The sequence below is a fragment of the Hirundo rustica genome, unplaced genomic scaffold (genome assembly GCF_015227805.2).
Source record: "Hirundo rustica isolate bHirRus1 unplaced genomic scaffold, bHirRus1.pri.v3 scaffold_320_arrow_ctg1, whole genome shotgun sequence".
Taxonomy (NCBI): domain Eukaryota; kingdom Metazoa; phylum Chordata; class Aves; order Passeriformes; family Hirundinidae; genus Hirundo; species Hirundo rustica.
Genome location: NW_026690367.1, coordinates 22,846 through 34,740, shown reverse-complemented (window position 1 = coordinate 34,740; position 11,895 = coordinate 22,846). Strand labels below are relative to the sequence as shown.

The 11,895-nt window shown below is 53.9% G+C and overlaps 1 protein-coding gene across 1 annotated transcript; it reads right to left on the bottom strand.

Annotated features, from left to right (window-relative positions):
• Window positions 1-4,423: 4,423 nt before the first annotated feature.
• Window positions 4,424-10,145, bottom strand: LOC120747941 (zinc finger protein OZF-like). Its single transcript, XM_040054003.1, has 3 exons — window positions 10,043-10,145; window positions 6,333-6,384; window positions 4,424-6,145 (listed from the first exon to the last, which is right to left on the bottom strand). Exons 2-3 carry the CDS (start codon window positions 6,382-6,384, stop codon window positions 4,635-4,637), a joined length of 1,563 nt encoding a protein of 520 aa, XP_039909937.1. The 5' UTR covers window positions 10,043-10,145; the 3' UTR covers window positions 4,424-4,634.
• Between the last annotated feature and the right edge of the window lie 1,750 nt (window positions 10,146-11,895).

Below are 11,895 nucleotides of genomic sequence, written 5' to 3'. Positions count from 1 at the left end.
CTCTTGTCCAGGCCTGGGATGAGCAGGGACATCTTTCACCACATCAGGTTGTTCAGAGCCCTGTCCCAGCTGGACTAGAATGTTTCCAGGGATGGGGCATTGACCACCTGCAGCCCCCCACATCCCCCCCAGCCATGGAACCTGGCTGCAGAAATGGGTCCTTGGGGTGCTTTCCAAGGAAACTTGAAGGGATGAGGGATCCAAAGCCAGCAGTGGGGTCAGTGCAGTGTCCATGGCCACAGCCCCTTGCAATGGCCCAGGGCAGGTTGGGATGATGATCCACCCTCTCTCCTGGCCCAGGGCAGGGCTGCAGTGCTCTTGGTGGCACCTTGGGCTTGGCCCACACTAGAGGAAGGTTTCTGTTTTCAACGGGGAAACTCAGGAGTTTTAGATTGCTTCAAAAATAAAAGAAGAAAATCCTTCTTTGGTTGTGTGCAGCCAGTTCTCTGAGCAAAGATGGTTCCAGCGTAGTGAGGAGAGACAGGAGGGGGTTTGATGATGTGGAACAAGGTTGTCCACACTGGGTCAGACCTCAAGGCACAGCTTCTCTGAGCAGGCCAGACCTCCTGAGGAGAGTCCCTGGATCAATATCAATCAATGAATTCTGTACTCACCTCTGATCTAAAGAGAAAACCTCACCCATGAAAATAGGAGTACATATTTCTTAGAGGCTCTTTGAAATATTTCTCCATAACTCCTGACTTCCTAAAATGACTTCCTAATGAACTGCACCAGATCAGACGGAAATCAAGGCACAGCCATGGTTTGTCAGGACTTGCTTTCTCCTAATGAGCCCTGTGGTGTATTTGCTGCTGAGCCCTGGAACCTCAGGGCTGAGAGGAGTTTGCACAAACCTTTCCAGGAGTCAAAGTCAGAAGAAAAACCCAAAGTATCTCTGTATCTCAATGGGTCCCACTAAGGTCCATCCCCAACACAGGCTCCTCATAGAGTCCTTGGAGGAGAGAACTGGAGGCCAGGATTGCACAAAAACCTCTCAGAAATTCAGTGAGGGAAGGAAAATCCAAAGTACCTTAAACACCTTGAGTATCTCCAAGCATTAATGAGCCCTACTGAGTGTTGCTACAGGCCAAGAATCTCAAGGGACTCATTAAAGGAGTTAATTGGGGCAATGATTGCACAAACATCTCAGACTCTTTTTTGACATATTTTTGTGTCAAAAAAAGAGTATTTCAATAGACCTTGACTACCCTGAAGTATTGATGACCCCCACTGAGATTTTTACTGACTAAGAATCCCAGGGAACTTGTTAAAGTAGATAATTGGGGCCATGATTGCACAAACCTCTCAGAAATCCAGGACAAAAGCAAAACCCAAAGTCCTTGGAAAAACCTGCAGTCCCTGGGAGCATGAAGGAGCCCCCCAGGGCCATTGCTGACCAAGGCTCCCCAGGGACTCCTTCCAGCACATCCTTGAGGCCACTGGGATGTGAGGGGGATGCTGAGGGCAGCACAAGGGGCTGACAGTGCCCAGCCTTGCTGGGGCTGTGCCAGGAGGCCCCAGGGCCTCAGGACAAGGTGTCTCCTCACAGCCCTTGGTGGCACAGAGGCTGCTGTGCCCCAGGACACCAGGACTTGGCTTCTCCTGGGCACTGCCAGCCTTGCCAGGGCCCTTGGCCATGTCCAGCACAGCTTGTCCTGCCCTGTCCCACAGCTGCTGCACACTCCCATCTCGCTGCCCCCCTGGCTCTGCCCTGACATGGCCAGCCCTGCCCTGACCTCTGCCCAGGGCATGTCTGACACCCCCCATCCAATGGGCTGGGGGTGGGAAAGTGTTCCTGAGGGCACAGGGAGGGGACAGCTGGGCTGGACTGACCCAAGGGAGCTCCCATTCCTTGTGATGTCATGGTCAGCAATAAACTGAGGGGAAAGAAGGGCGATGGGGGTGGCGGTGAGGGCTGTGGATGTCTTTTATTATTGAGACATTTCTCATACCAAGCACAAAGGACATGTACTCCATCCTTTCCTGCCAGGAGCTGGCTGGACATTGTCTGCTGATGGGAAGTAGAGAATTGATCTCAGTTGTTATTTCTGTCCTTACACATGTGGCCTTTGCTTTTTGAGGCCCTTGCTGAGGAGGATGGTCACAGCACAGACATGCAGCAGGACAGTGACCAATCTGCCCGAGCACTCCGGCCTTGCACCCACAGAAGGGCTGGGAAGGGGAGTGTGGAGCTGGGAAGAGCAGATGTGGAAAGAGCCAGGGCCATTGTCCCTGTCTGTGCTGGCTCTGCTGCGAGCCTCTTTCCTTCACATCTGCAGAAGATCATTATTTTATTCAGATGCATAGGGAACAAAGCTTTTGAAAGTCATTGAGATACTGAATAATGGCAGATACTCATGGAGAAATACTCTGAGTAGTGATACTTGTTTGTGGAAATCATAACAGTAGGAATGTATTAAAAAAAATGCAAAAATGGAAAAAAAAGGACACAAACATTGATATTGAAATAAGTTATATTCAGAAGGTTCTGCAGAAGAAAAGAGGCAGGTTTTTGCTTCTGAAATCCAGCCAGCAATTTCCTCATGGACTCCATGAGTTCCTTATTCCTCAGGCTGGAGATGAGGGGGTTCAGGGCTGGAGGCACCAGCGAGTACAGAACTGACAGGGCCGGATCCAGGGATGGGGAGGAGATGGAGGGGGGCTTCAGGTGGGCAAATAAACCACTGCTGACAAACAAGGACACCACAGCCAGGCGAGGGAGGCACGTGGAAAGGGCTTTGTATCCTAGGAGGCCCCACTTTGCCCAAGTAGAGCCTTGCATCCATGAGATTCCCTGTTGTCACAATGCTCTGCTGGGTTCCATGGGGCTGTGCTGTGTCACAGTGGACACTGAGCTCCACGTGCCCTGGCACTATCCAAGTGGCACCTGGCTTCCATGAGGCCCCGCTGTGTTTGCAGTGGACACTTGGTTCCCCAAGATGTCCTTGTGTCACAGAGCTCTCCTGGTGCCATGAGGCCTGGCTGTGTTGATGCCTTCAAGAACCCAGAAATAAAGTAACAGCCTTGGAGAAAATATTATAGAGGAGGTAATAGAAAGGCTGATCTTTATTGGAGGCCTCCAAGGGGCAGATATGGAAAATGTCCACAAAACGCCCAGCCCCCCAAAGGGTGAATACAGTTCTATAAATTTAGCAGATTAGCATATTTGACAAAAATCACCAGTTAGGAGCACAGGTGGTGAGGCATGACAAAATTCCTTGCAAGAGTCACTCTGTCCATGACTGGACACTTCAGGCACAGCAAGGAAGGAAAGCAACAACACAACCAAACAAAATCCAGGCAATCAAACCAGAAACGAACCGAGGACTGTCCCAGTGTGTGTGACAAGAGGGCAGTGAGCGCAAGGATAAAAGGAACATGGCCTAAAAGTGTCACAGAGCTCCAACTTAACAGGACTTGACTTATACCCTAACCTGAACTTACACCTTCAACTTCACAATTTAGCAAAAGAACAGCACTTGACAGTATTTACCTGAACTTAGAAACTATGACTCAACCATTTGCAGAGGAATAGTATTTAACTTAGTTTATAACTTTCATTAAACCTGGAATTATGGTAAGGCACTTCACAAAGCACTGACTCAGAAAACTCTAAACCCTGCAATTTCAAGTTACCCAGATTTTGAGAAGAGGAAGTGAGGAGAAAAGAGAGAGAGAGAGATGCACAAGTCAGAGCCTTGGATCCAGCGTCATTTCAGCTGCTGTGAGCTCCAGGGCCGTGGGACCTGTCAGTGTCACACCTGTGTCACAGCCTCACCTGCTCTGGCCCCTCTCACAGGTGTGAGGTTTTCAGGTCTCACAGGTTTTCAGGGTGCCAGGGGCTTGGCAGCCACTTTGGGGCTGCACCAGAGGCTGCAGTGGCTGGGGCTGGGGCAGTGACCATCCCAAAACCACCTCAGAAACCTGGGATGCACCAAAATCCCTTCAAGAACATGGAATACCCAAAAACTCACTCAAGAATGGGTTCCCCCTCCCTTCATCATCCCAAACCTTTGGCTGTCTCATTCCAGACTTCACCACATGCTCCCAATCCCCACCCAAACCCATCCCAGCTCTCCTGGACATCAAGACCCCCTTCCCAAGCCCTATTTCTCCCATCCCACCCCTCCCAATCCCCATCCCACCCATCCTGCCCCACCCAATGCTCACCTCACCCCTCCTGATCTGCATCCCACTTTGCCCAACCCCTTTCCAACCCCATTCCATGCTGAGGGGCTGAGGAATTGAGTAATTTTGCGGTGGGATTGAGTAGTTTTCAGTGGCAATGAGTGTTTTTGAGGTGACAGATCAAACCCTCTTGTCTCTTTGAGTGTTAAGAAATGGAGACAACCACACCAAATACCCCCAAATCCTCCCAAGTATCATCTGGAATCCCAGATTCTCTTGAAACACAAGGAAAAAGTGAGGCTTCAGATGCCTTTGATGAATTTGTTGATTTTCAGTCCAATTTTGCTGGTTTTAAAATGATGAAGATGAACCAAAAGAATATTAGGAACCACCAAACTAAAGGACCACCACCCCAGTGTCTTCCCAATGTGGGTCCCCTAATGGGGGATGGAGTTGTAGCACTGCAGGAAGCTTTCCCCATAGTCGGGGCACTCGCAGGGCTTCCCTTACTGGTGCCTCCGTTGGTGTTTGGTCAAGTGAGAGCTGCGTGAGAAGCTCTTCCCACACTGGGGACACTCGTAGGGCCTCTCCCCAGTGTGGATGCGCCAGTGGATGATGAGGTTGGAGTTGCGCTTGAAGCCCTTCCTGCAGTCAGGGCAGCGGAAGGGCCTCTCCTCTGTGTGAATCTGCTGGTGCAGGAGGAGATGGGAGCTGGTCTGAAACCTCTTCCCACACTCAGGACACTCATAGGGCCTCTCCCCAGTGTGGATCATCTGGTGGACGATCAGCTGGGACCTCCGGTTGAAGCCCTTCCCACATTCCCCACACTTGTATGGCCTTTCCTCAGCGTGGATGTTCCGGTGGCAGATCAAGTGGGATCGCTGGCTGAAGCTCTTCCCACACTGCTCACACTCGTAGGGCCGTTCCTTGGTGTGGATCCTCTGGTGGCAGATCAGGAGGGAGCTCTGTCTGAAGCTCATCCCACATTCCCCACACTCGTAGGGCCTCTCCCCAGTGTGGATGCGCCGGTGCCTGATGAGGGTGGAGTTGTGCTTGAAGCCCTTCCTGCAGTCAGGGCAGCGGAAGGGCCTCTCCTCTCTGTGAATCCGCTGGTGCTGGAGGAGAGTGAAGCTGGTCTGAAACCGCTTCTGACACTTGGTACACTCGTAGGGCCTCTCCCCAGTGTGGAGCATTTGGTGAATGATCAAAAGGGACCTCTGGTTGAAGCCCTTCCCACATTCCCCACACTTGTATGGCCTTTCCTCAGCGTGGATGTTCTGGTGGCAGATCAAGTGGGAGCGCTGGATGAAGCTCTTCCCACATTGCTCACACTCGTAGGGCCGTTCCTTGGTGTGGATCCTCTGGTGGCAGATCAGGAGGGAGCTCTGGCTGAAGCTCATCCCACATTCCCTACACTCGTAGGGCCTCTCCCCAGTGTGGATGCGCCGGTGGGTGATGAGGTGGGAGTTTTGCTTGAAGCCCTTCCTGCAGTCGGGGCAGCGGAAGGGCCTCTCCTCTGTGTGAAGGCGCTGGTGCTTGAGGAGATTGGAGCTGGACTGAAACCTCTTCTGACACTTGGGACACTCATAGGGCCTCTCCCCAGTGTGGATGCGCTGGTGGGTGATGAGGGTGCAGTTGCGCTTGAAGCCCTTCCCGCAGTCAGGGCAGCAGAAGGGCCTCTCCTCTCTGTGAATGCTCTGGTGTTTGATCAGGAGGGAGTTCCACCTGAAGCTCTTCCCACACTCCAAGCACCTGTAGGGCTTCTCCCTGTCATGATGCTGCTCATGGACCACCAGCTCCGAGCCCTGGCTGAAGCTCTGTCCACCTTCCTGGCACAGGGTGGGTCTTTCCTCCTCAGAGTACCCTGGAATGGGTTTGGAGCCCCTCCTCCTGCAGGATCTCTGGGGCTTTTCCTCCCCATTGGATTCGTGTCCTCTGGAGCTGCTCAAAACGGCCTCTTCCACGAGGTTCTGCAGTGGGGATTTGTACTCCCTGGTCTTCATCCTCAGCTCCTTGTCTAGAGGAGGAAGGACAAGGACAGGATGGGATTTGCCTCCCTGCCACAGGGAAGGGGAAGGAGATTTCCCCCAATGCATCCCTGGCAGGACGGCATCGGCAGCGGGGCTGTCCTGCAGCCAGAGGCCATGCGGGGCTGGGAGATGGAGCAGGAGAGAGGGGGAAAGGGGCACTGACTTCCTCCTCACCTGCCTGCCTGTCCTGGGGCATCTTCCTCTTCCTTGCAGCCTCCTCCTCCATCTGGCCAAGGTTTGGGAATATGAAATCGTGATTTCAGTTAAAACAAGGGATGAGCCCGTTGAGTTTGAAGGTCCCCTGCCCAAGTCCATCTCTAGAAGTCACCGGGCATCTGGGGTCCAGAAAAACCTCCCAACAAAATGATTCAGCCCTGAAAATGCCTCCCAGGAATTCTCTGTCTCTCGTCTTCCCCCTTTGGTCCTAAGGGCTTCCCCCCTGTCCCAGCTGCTGGGGGTCACACTCGTACTCGGGGTCCTGCATCTATTTGGTCACCGCCCTCCCCAGGGTGCTGGGAGTCCCAGGAATACAAAGTTTCCCCCTTTTCCACCTCCCCACTCAGGGATGCTGGGGGTTTGGGGGTCCCTTGGGTCCCTTCTCCCCTCATTCTCTGCTTCGGGGTGCAGGGGCTCTAAGGAGTCCCCCCCTGCCCCTCTCCAGGCTGCTGAGGGTCCCGCCAATCGCGGCACTCTCCCCTCTCTGGGCTCCCCACTTTGGGCTCCTGGGGGACACAGGGCTCTGCTCCTCCAGCCTTGCTGGGGACCCTGGCTGGGGACTTCCAGCCCTTGGGGCTCCTCTCGGCAGATTTGGGCTGGGGGAACGCAGACAGGGGTGGGGGATCCCAGGAGTGGCATCACTGGGAGTGACTGGGCTGTACTGAGCTAACTGGAGCCTTAGTGGGGCAACTGGAACTGACTGGGAATGGCTGTGAGCATGCTGAGGGCAACTGGGATATTCTGGGGAGTGTCTGTGCCCATAACGGGGGGACTGGAACCACACTGGGAACAGCTGGGACCATGCTGGGGAGAACTGGGACCCCACGCTGGGGGCAACTGGGAGTGAGTGGGAGTGACTGGGTCTACACTGAGGGCAACTGGGCAGGACTGGGAGGGACTGGGATCATCTATGGACTGACTGGGACTATACTGGGGGCAATTGGGTGCAACTGAAACCATGCTGGGGGCAACTGGGATCCTACTGGGATCACCGTGGGAGAGGCTGGGTCCTGCTTGGGGACACTGGGATCATACACGATCATTCTTGGAGCAACTGGAACTGCACTGAGGGTGACTGGGAGTGGCTGGGAGTAACTGGGATCAGGCTGGAATCAACTCAGTGCAACTGAGAGTGACTGGGAACATGCTGGGAGCAACTGGGATACACCAGGAGAGACTGAAACCACAGTGGGAGTAAATGGGTAACTGGAACCACGCTAGATGATAATGGGAGCAGCTGTGCCCATGCTGGGGTCATACTAGCATCCTACTGGAACCAGATTGGGAGTGACTGGAAAGGTGCTGCCAGTGACTGGAACCATGCTGGAGGTGACTGGGAGCAACTGGGCCCTTACTGGAAGTGACAGGGAGTCACTCTGGGCATGACTGGAATAATACTGGGAGCATCTGGGAGAGCTTGGAGTCATACTGGGGGTGACTGGAATGAAACTGGAGGTGACTGGGTCCTACTGGGATCATCCTGGGAGCCACTGAGATTACAGCAGGTCTGAATGGATCCTGACTGGAGGTTACTGGGAGCTACTGGGCCCATGTTGGGAGGAAAATGTGGACACATTGGGAGCTACTGGGATCAACTGGAAGGTGCTGGAACCATGCTGAGAGGACTGAGACCACAACTGGAGCAACTGGGATCATACTGGGAGCAACTGGGACCACGCTTTGGGCAGCTGCCAGAAATTGGGATCATGCTGGAGGCAACTGGGTGTAACTGGGAATTATGGGGATTGCTCTGAGGTAACCAGAACTTTACTGGGGTACCTGGGATATACTGGGAGTGTCTGGAACCATACTGGGGGAACTGGAACCATACTGGGAACAGCTGGGACCACGCTAGGGACAACTGGGAGTGAGTGGGACGATGCTGAGAGGGACTGGGACTATTCTAGGGACAACTGGGATCATACTGGGAGGAACTGGGAACAACTGGAACTATTCTGGCAGCAACCGGGATTATACTGGGATCACAGTGGGAGACGCTGGGTCCATGCTGGGTGAGACTGAGGGTGAGTGGACTCATACTGGGATTGACTGGGAGTGGCTGTGAGCAACTGGAACCACCCTGAAAGCAACTTGAAAAAACTGTGGTGACTGGGAGCATGCTGGGGGTCACCGGGATATACTGGGAGAGACAGGGAGCCATGAGGATCATACTGGAGGCTGCTGGGGTCATACTGGTACTGACAGGGAGCAACTGGGATCACACTGGGGGGCACTGGCATCATACTGGGAGTGGCTGCAATCATACTGGGATTATAGTGGGTGTGATTGGACCCTGACTGGGGGTTACTGGGAGCTACCAGGCCCATGCTGGGAGCCAACTGTGCTCACACTGGGAGAAACTGGGAGCAACTGAGAATGACAGGGTGCATGCTGGTGACAACTGGGATGTACTGGCAGTGACTGGGATAAAACTGGGGGCAACTCAACCACGCTGAGGTAACTGGGAGTGCCTGGCAATGACTACAAGAATCTTCAGGGCAACTGGGATATACTGGGAGTGCCTGAGGCCATGCAGGTGGTGACTGGGACCACACTGGGAGCCACTGGGAATGTGCTGGGGGGAACTGGGACCATGCTGGGGGAAACTGGGGGCAATTGTGAGTGATTGAGGCTCTGCTGGGAGAGACTGGCATCATACTGGGAGTGACTGGGGCTATACTAGGGTAACTGGGAGAACTGCGAACACACTGAATAAAAGTGGGTGCAACTGGGAGAAACTGGGACTGTGCTGGGGTAAACTGCACCATAATAGGGAATGACTGGGCTCATACTGGGAGTGCCCAGGCAACTGGAACCACACAGGGGTGCGGGGTTTGGGGGTGGTTACTAACAAACCCCCTTCCACCCCCCCCAAAAAAAAAGACCACAAAAAAAACCCAAAACAAAGACACGCCAAAAAACAACCCCCCCAAGAAAACCAAAACAAACAAAAAAACCCCAACAAACCAAACAACCACACCAACAGAAAGCCAAACATCCCAGCCAACCAAAGAAAAAAAATCACCAAAAAACCAAATCAAAACACTTTGGTGACACAAGTATTGCTATACAGCATTTACTTCTACTATGTGTTAACCTGATTCCTTAAAATCGTCCCCTTCTTTTCCTAGAAATAGCTCAGAGAACACAAACCTCTCCTCCTCTGTACTCCATTTCATAATTCGGATGAGTTAACAGGATTAAGGATTTATTGTCTTCGCTTTTACTCAAAGATACCAAAGAAGAGAGAAATATGAAAACAAAATTCTACTTATTTCTAATTAAAACCTACTAATTAAAAATTCTATCGAATTTTTAATTCTGACACATTTAAGGATTTTTATTTTCATTTATCCCCAACATTCTGAAAATCACCCTTCTCAGGTGAAGCCTAAGGGAAACAGTTTCTGAAAATTTGCTTTCAATGATATTCGTCCACCTCACAATCCTTGTTATGCACAAGGAGGGCGCAACTGGGCTCATCCTGGGAGCAGCCACTTCCAGCACCGGGACGCCCAAAAACACCTCCCGGGGAGCCCCCGATGTCCCCCCGAGGGGAATCTGCGCCTCGGCTTTGGAGCCCTGCAAGCTCCAAACATCCCCCCAAAAACCACCCCAAACCCAGGGAGCCCCGGGATATTTGGGGCGAGCTCCCCCTCCCCGGGCACCTGCGGGATGGGGGACGATGGTCCCGGGGGTTCCGCGGCTTCAGGGGGCTCTGGAGCCGCCCGCTGCCTCCTCTGCTCTTCTTCCCGCTGCTTCCTGCTTCCTGCTGCCGCTCCGCCTCTTCCTCCCTCCCTCCTCCTCCTCCCCCGTTCCCTGAACCCCTGGCAGCCCGCGGGAGCAGCGGGGATGGAGCCGGGACAGGTTGGAATGAGAGAGGGGTGAGGGGGGATGCCAGCAGTGGGAGTGACTGGGCTGTACTGGGATCATACTGGGATCATACTGGGATCTTGTGGGAGCAGCGCGATGGTTCCAGCGCTGGGGCTGGGGGCGCTCCTGGCGGGGCGAGGGGGGAGTGGGTCCCCCCGGCACCGGGACCCTGAACCACCATTCCCGGCACCGGGACCCCCCTGCTCCCTTTTTCCTGCACAGGGACCACCCCCCAATCCCTATTTCCAGACATCAGAACCCCCCCGCTCCCCTATTCTCGGCCATCCAATGGCTCCCAGCCTCCAATCTTCCCGTGTGCTTCACCCTGCGATGCCCTGGAATGCCTTGGAACCCCATTCCTGCCGTTCCCAGCCCCCAGTCCCACCTTTCTTCAAAACCAGAGACCCCCCCGAACTCCCCCTTCCCAAACATTCCAAGTCTACCCACCCTGGTCCCCCCTTCTTGGGAAACCCTGGAATCCCCTTTCTTGGCGTCAAGGACCCCCTGGAACTCCCATCTACCTCTCCAAGTCCCTGCCCTGCCGTTTCCCTGACCCTGAGACCTCCCTGCACCCCCATTCCTGAGAACCGAGATTCCCTTTTACCCCTTTGCCTGGCACTGAGACCCCCCCTGCACCCCCTTATCCGGTACCAACACAACCTATTCCCGGGCACCCCGCCTCTCCCAGCCCCCAGACCCACCCTTTTCCCTGACCCTGGGACCCCTGAGCCCCCACTCCTGCATTTCCCAGCCCCTCCTTTCCTCACTCTGAGGAGCCCCGGTGGTGCCTTAAGTTTTAGGTTTCATGTTTTTCAGATTCTGTGCTGCCTTGGTGTGGAACTCTGAGCTTCCTATTCAGTAAGTTCTCTTCACAGGGCAGGTAGACAAAACAAATCCTTCTCCAGCTTGAGACCAAGGACAACCCTTACAAGCTTCAGGCCCAAAAAGGAAACAACAGGGAACTGAAGAGAGCAAACAAGGAGGATGAGACTTCAGACCCTGAAGCTGAAATTGGACAATTAACCCTGATATGAAAATGGACCAGAAACTTATCAAAGTGTGAAACCTCGTGACTGGTCATCCATTTTGTGACCATTTTGGGTTCATCTTGGGTGTAGCCCTGGCCAGTCTCTTGCTCTGCCCAAGGTGTATCCTTTTAAGGCCTTTTAATGAATAACTACTTTATTCTTTTAGCTCTGTCTAGTCTCTGTTCCAGGTCAGCCTCCTCAAGGCATCACTGGCACCCCCTTTCCTGGGCACAGGATTCCCTGGACACCCCATCCCCCCTCTCCCAGTCCCTGCACCCCCTTTCCTTGACTCTGAGCCCCTGAACCTCCTTCCCAGCTCAGCCAGTTCTTCCAGTCTCCCCTTTCCTTGACCTATAACCCCCCTGGATCCCCAAACTCCCACTTTCAGTCCCCCAGCTCCCCCAAATCACCGTGTCCCCGCAGTTCTCCACTCACTGCAGTCCCTGGAAGTGGCGGTGTTGGAGCCCAGCCTGGGGGTCCCCCAGTCCTTGATTGTGGGGACGTGGACGGGACCCCCTGTGAGCGCTGGGACAGCGAGCGGGGCCAGATGGAGCCACAGACACCGGGGATAGCAGCGGGAGCTGAGCTGGGATATTAGGACAGGCAGAGCTGGGATATTG

What these genes read in the sequence shown, in the direction of transcription:
- LOC120747941 (XM_040054003.1), bottom strand. Translation starts at nt 6,384, where the DNA reads ATGGAGGAGGAGGCTGCAAGGAAGAGGAAGATGCCCCAGGACAGGCAG. An exon ending in GCCCCAGGACAGGCAGGCAG is followed by an intron (nt 6,146 to 6,332) that starts GTGAGGAGGAAG and finishes TTCCTCCTCTAG; the next exon opens with ACAAGGAGCTGAGGATGAAG.